This window comes from Euwallacea similis, chromosome 4 (genome assembly GCF_039881205.1).
Source record: "Euwallacea similis isolate ESF13 chromosome 4, ESF131.1, whole genome shotgun sequence".
In the NCBI taxonomy this organism is placed as follows: Eukaryota; Metazoa; Arthropoda; class Insecta; order Coleoptera; family Curculionidae; genus Euwallacea; species Euwallacea similis.
The window spans coordinates 4,524,631-4,530,667 of NC_089612.1; the positions used below are offsets into that span (position 1 = coordinate 4,524,631).

General features: G+C 33.9%; 1 protein-coding gene across 1 annotated transcript; it reads right to left on the reverse strand.

Moving 5' to 3' along the window:
* Positions 1–1,960: 1,960 nt before the first annotated feature.
* LOC136408020 (uncharacterized) lies at positions 1,961–3,802 on the reverse strand. Its single transcript, XM_066388738.1, has 5 exons — positions 3,743–3,802; positions 2,628–2,987; positions 2,427–2,555; positions 2,077–2,318; positions 1,961–2,018 (listed from the first exon to the last, which is right to left on the reverse strand). Exons 1-5 carry the CDS (start codon positions 3,800–3,802, stop codon positions 1,961–1,963), a joined length of 849 nt encoding a protein of 282 aa, XP_066244835.1.
* Between the last annotated feature and the right edge of the window lie 2,235 nt (positions 3,803–6,037).

The following is a 6,037-nucleotide window of genomic DNA, read 5'->3' on the forward strand; positions in this document are numbered from 1 at the left end:
AACTGGCAAGTTTTGAAACAAGGGCGAATTCTATTGAGTACGTTCGGATCCTCGACGAAGTTATGCTTCCTTCTGTTCGTACTTTGTACCCTGTGGCAGAAATGCCTGTCATCAATTATGTTGATGACAACTGTAGGATACATCGCGCAAACATCGTGAAGGCCTGGTATCACGAGCATCCAGACATAAATAATCTTCCCTGGCCTGCATATTCACCAGATCTAAACCCCATAGAAAATTTATGGGGCCTAATGGTTCAAAGGTGGCACAATAACAATGAACGTACTACCGAAGATTTGGTGGCACATTACAACCAAATCTGGAATGGGGTTAGAGGTTCACCCTTGTGTCAAAACCTTGTGGGTTCGATGGGCCGGAGGCTACAAGACGTCATCGACGCTAATGGAGGAGTAACCCGCTATTAGAATTGTTTATTTTTTAATTTAGTCATTTATTTATATAAATTTTAAGTTTATTTTCTCTCGATCGTACTGTATTTCCGAAAAAAATGTGTCTTGAAATTTTCCCTTTTAACGTACGCATTACGAAAAACGCCGTTTATGTCATCTTTTATCTAAAGAACTTTTGCGACATAGAAATCACTTGATTGTTAAGTGAAAGGTAGGAAAGAGTCGGACTAGTTAATTCCTAATTCCCAGCAAAATATTATTGTTAATAAAAGTCTTGAAGTTTAGTAAGTTGTTCTACAGTGTTTTGTAAATTGTTGGTCTTGTTTATAACTAAATTTAACATTTATTTTTTTAGTTTTCATCTTAAACAATTATATAGCCATATCAACTTTTGCAATTTACAATATTCAATGTTAATATAGTGATGCTTTCATACAATTACTAGCAGAATTGATTTATTTGAAATTATCATCCTGAAAATATTCCGGCAAACTTGGTATTCGATGTAAAATTCTAAATTTATTCGCTTGACAGAACGTTTTTGTTGTGGATCATTTTTTGTAAACTGATAAGGTACCTTCGCTCGGAATACGCGTCAAGCGATTTTGAATCTTAGCTTGGTCGATCACTTTTGTGGCCAATAGTACATTCATGTCACTAGGAACTTTTTTTTTGCAATGAGCTAAGGAGTCACTTCCTTCATTTACGGACACATGTTTTGAAACACACTGTATAATAAATTAGTTTACTTACATGGCCACAATCTATTTTATGTTTTGGTTACATTATTAAATTTACATATGGAGGTACGAGGTAAGTTGTAGGTGCTTGGAGTAAAGCCGACTTCTGCTGATCTGCGTGCTAATTTATTATCTTTTGATAGTACATCTATCGCTACTATTACTATTTAGTAGCATCTAAAGCGTGGTATGTATATATTTATTTTTGATTTGAAAATTCGTAGAAGTAACGTATCCATCATGTATTGGAGACGATCCGTCGTGTCTCAACACATACCTACGCCCATTGCATTATCAATTACGTCAAAATGAGCATCACGTATGAATATGTAGCCTTAAGTATCTAAAAATGAGCGAGTTCCATGGGGACCGTACTTACATCAATGAGATCAGTAGATACAGAGATAAGGGATTCTATCGACATCTTACTAAATGGACCAATTGCGAAGGCAAGAGGTTTCTGAACTCTCATGGTAAAAATCAAAACCATGAATTTGATTTTAGGAGTCTCGTCTGGCCAATTGCTTTCCCAGACTGAGTGGGACAATTTCTGACTCTAAAATCGAATAAGAGCAGAGGCTTTTATGAATTCTCGATGATATGTGCTTACCAGAATTAACAGTTCATCGGCATGGTAATAATACAAAGAAAGTCTTAACAACATGCTTATTGAAAAAATGGTTATAGATGTGACTAACATGAAATTAATTTCGTTCTAATTAAAAGGTAAGGTTAGAGATTATTGTGATGAGAAGGGAAGTTACCAACCCCTGAGACTTGCGTGATAGCGGAGGCAATTTGCATTGAGATCTAAATAAAATCCAACACCATAGGATAGGCCATGTTCTTGTTGTAAGTGTTAACATATCTAAAAAAGTGACAATCATCCAAAAGTGGGTTATATGTAGAACGTGTTTATGACTTGCTGAATAATATTCTCATGTCTGACAATTAGGTGTTTAAAAAATAAGAAACCAGCCAATTCCTCATCCTCAATGGCATTCAAAGTTTGATATTTCCGTTTAAAATCCTTAAAATTCCTGAACAAATCATCTAGCTTTCTTAGCTGCCTGCAGAGATAGAGAATTAAACTGATCATGAGGATATCGATGACCATTACAGAATTAGCTCCAACTAAAGCATCTATATATTGAAAAATATACGCCATCTAAAACTGATAATATTTGATTTGTTCATATGAGCATGTAATTCAATGGACCTTGTAATGCTCTTGTGCATCAAAAGGAAACCAAGAGGATAGAGGCAATTTTCTTACAATCCGGGTTACATTTCCATATGTTTCTTCAATAGTTCCAACCATAATGGGTTTTAGAAAGTATAACAAACACACGATAAACACGTTGTAAATGTAAATCCTATACTGCCAATTGACGTTTTCAATGTTCTTTTTATCAAGTTTTTGAATTTTAAATTTTGGAATATTATATCATGAAAACTAAACCATCGCTAACCCTACCAATTCATCATCAATAGGGTCTTTGTTTACCTCATCTTCAATAATTGCCTCAATAATTTTCTTGAAACTGGGACTTATTAGTATTATCAATTTCTTACTGATAGTGACGGTGTATAGTAAGGTAATACATAGGTTCAAAGACATCAGATCTGTTTTAATGGGGTTTTCGTTCAGAATCAAGAATAGTTGTATGTATTGCGTGACTATGAATCCGACCCAATAAACAAGTATTATGTTGGAATAGAGGTAATAAGCGCTTCGTATCTTTTTGTTTTCTGGAAACATAAACTCCGACGGGAAAATTCCCAACATAGAGCATCCTTTTACGGCTATTCTCAAGTTTTCGCATTTGGGATATATCTAAAAAAAGTTTTTGGGATAAGGAACTAATATCTAAAGAGTTTTTTTATAATTAACAGGATTTTTAAGATTGACTTACGATCATATTTTTTGGTAGCTGTAGCTGTAGTTATCACCCAGCAGATGCAAATATGTAACTGCCAATAAAGTGGAGTAATCAAACTGCGGCGCAAATCATATAGGTAATATAATATTGTATTGTATACAGCATGTCCATTATTCGCGTCTTAAAGGAATTTAGTGTTAATTTAAATGCTCAAAATAGTAAGTAAGGCAGATTCAAATGCCAAATGTTTTTTGGAAACGATTTCTTCTATGTTAGAATAATTCAAAGATCGATTGCAATTATTTCTACCATATGGTATGTGGTAATTACATAACAAAGGCACGTACAATAATGCATTTTTTTATTAAATATAAAGCATCATAGCTGTCCACGCAGTTTCTAGTGTAAATAATTTACATATTGATGAAAACCCGTTTAATTGAAATTTAGGTACTAACGTACGCTAATAGAATCTAATAAGAATTTTGGCAAATACTGTAGTGAAACGGCAATTTCATTTGCAACAAAAACCAAAACTTTTCAAAACAATTTGTGCCTTTTACCTTTACTTCAACTTATGCGCTTGCATAATTTGGTTTTCTTCCCAAAGAAAAGATCTTCACTCACGGGGTGCCTCCAACTGGTGCCTATCTGCAAGACTGTGCATGGAGTTCGACAGCTATAAAAGTTCCGGAGAAGGCCTAAATACCCCACCTTCCACCAACTTTCTTTTGGAGGATACCAAAGTGGTAGCCCTCTCCCAACCCATCTAAGAAAAGGATTTCTCTGTAGTCATATTGAACTATATTATTTTCCTCTATAACTTTTTTGAAAAAATACTTGAAATAAACAAAATTCATTCACACTGATGATCATGACAAGAGATTACGTAGAATCTCAGATCAGGCTCATATTGGTTTCGTGCTTCATGGCACATATTAGACATATTGAAGGGAAGGAAAGAAACAGATATAGAATTTGCATCCTTTTAAAAATTTCGCAACTTGAGAAAAATATTCATTGGTAAGGCGACAGTTATTTGCGACATACTGTATAATAGTCTGACGATAATAAATTATAGCATTGTCCTTTTATTTAGTTAACATTTTAATTCTTACATACAGGGTGGCGCAATAGTGTGACAAAGTACCATATCTTCCTTATTTTACAAAATTAAAAAAAAACTGTTCGTATAAAAGTTATACGTGAACATGCAGCCTACATTTTAAAAATATTTTTTTACCATATAGGGTGTTGCATAAAGACAGGTCAAAATATTTATTCATTTTATTTAATGGAACCCCCTATATATTATTGTATATTTGGTTTCCTCGTAAAATTCTCTCCATGGTAGGGTAATTAGTTTTAAATTAAATTGGGACGTTGTCTGCTTATGTCAAAAATGTTTAAATTTGAAGCAAAACATGGATCCATAACATACTCCATAACTTTCAAAGCACGTTAATTATTTTAACAAAAACTGACACAACAGAAGACAAAGGGATGCTTAAGTGCCTTGTTCAACGAATAAGTCGGTTTCTTATTCAGAATACTTTATACAGGCCCTGCAACTTGGGAATATTTAAATTCATTTTTCTTGGAATTTTTAAATGGGACACCCTGTATTTACGAATCCTATATTGTTGAGATTTTAATCCTCTTCAACTTTTGTTAAGGTAACATTATACTCATTTCCTTTAGTTTTGGCGGAACACTCATTTCTTTAATACATTTGCAAATGAAACATGCTACGTCTATTAATAGTTTAATTTCCTAGTTTGCCATGAAAGCTATTGACAAATTTTAAACGTCAAATTTATTATTTATTGATCACTTGTATATCAGTTGTAATAAGGTTGTAATAAATTTAAATATGAACTTTTCACAATCCGAAATGGTTGACATGATTCGTGTTGGGTGTTAGTGAGAAAAATGCACTATTAGATAAAAGATTGTATCAGGAACAATATCCCGAGAGAAGACAACCTGAAAAAAGGGCATTTGAAAAGCTTATGGAACGTTTTGAGAGGACTGGAAGTGTAGCATACAACAAAGTTAATAAAACAAGCATCTTGAGTAGTTTCTTTACATAGACATTATTTCTATTTTTTAATATTTTTTCAAGCTAGAGGCGCAAATGTAATTTTTTTCAGTTTTTAATTTTTTTCGCTGGTATTATTTAACCGATCTCAACAAAATTTTAGGAATATGTAGACAATCATAGAAAACATTTAAATGTGAAAAAAATAGGGTGTTCCATTAAAAAAAAAAAGTTCGGTATCGTCACACTTTTTTGGGATACCCTGTATAATTAGAAATATTTTCCTGGAGTACGTCCTAAGACACAGGTAAAGTATACAAAATATCGAAATCCTACTGTCAATGATAACCGAGCTATAGGAGACGGGAGGTGAAGTGCGCCACCCTGTATACAAATTATATTAGTATGTAAGTAAGTGCCTAGTTACTAATTCATGACTCTATTATAACTTTAGTCTATAATTACTATTACTTTGGTCACATTGCAACAATAGGTTTTCATCCTTGATAAGAAAATCTATTCGATTTTGATATCTATATATTTTATAATTTAATTTGCTTATATTGTATTAATGACTGATCTCGGAACACAACTATTCCTTGAAACCGAGGGACACTTAATGGCAATACAAAATCACGTTGTGCCGATCCAGAACTATCTAAAACAAGTCATTCGGAACGTAACGGTGACGAACGATGGATGCAGATATGGTCGTAGTGCATCTGAAACTATTTAACACACCACCGGAGGCTATCAAGCATTTGCAGAGATGAAGTATAAGGAGCGACAGGTCTTGCACACATTGCCTCGGTAAGTGGCTGGTAAGCTAGGGCTCCTTCAAGTGGGCAGGATCCCCTACTATGAGTTCGTACTGGAGTCTGTTTTGGAGAGCGAAAGCTATAGGCTGTACTGGGACCGTACAGTTCTTACAGACCGCATGGTAGGTCACAATAGACCAGACAT

What these genes read in the sequence shown, in the direction of transcription:
- LOC136408020 (XM_066388738.1), bottom strand. Translation starts at nt 3,802, where the DNA reads ATGGGTTGGGAGAGGGCTACCACTTTGGTATCCTCCAAAAGAAAGTTG. An exon ending in ACCCTATTGATGATGAATTG is followed by an intron (nt 2,556 to 2,627) that starts GTAGGGTTAGCG and finishes CTTGATAAAAAG; the next exon opens with AACATTGAAAACGTCAATTG. An exon ending in AGACATGAGAATATTATTCA is followed by an intron (nt 2,019 to 2,076) that starts GCAAGTCATAAA and finishes TCACTTTTTTAG; the next exon opens with ATATGTTAACACTTACAACA.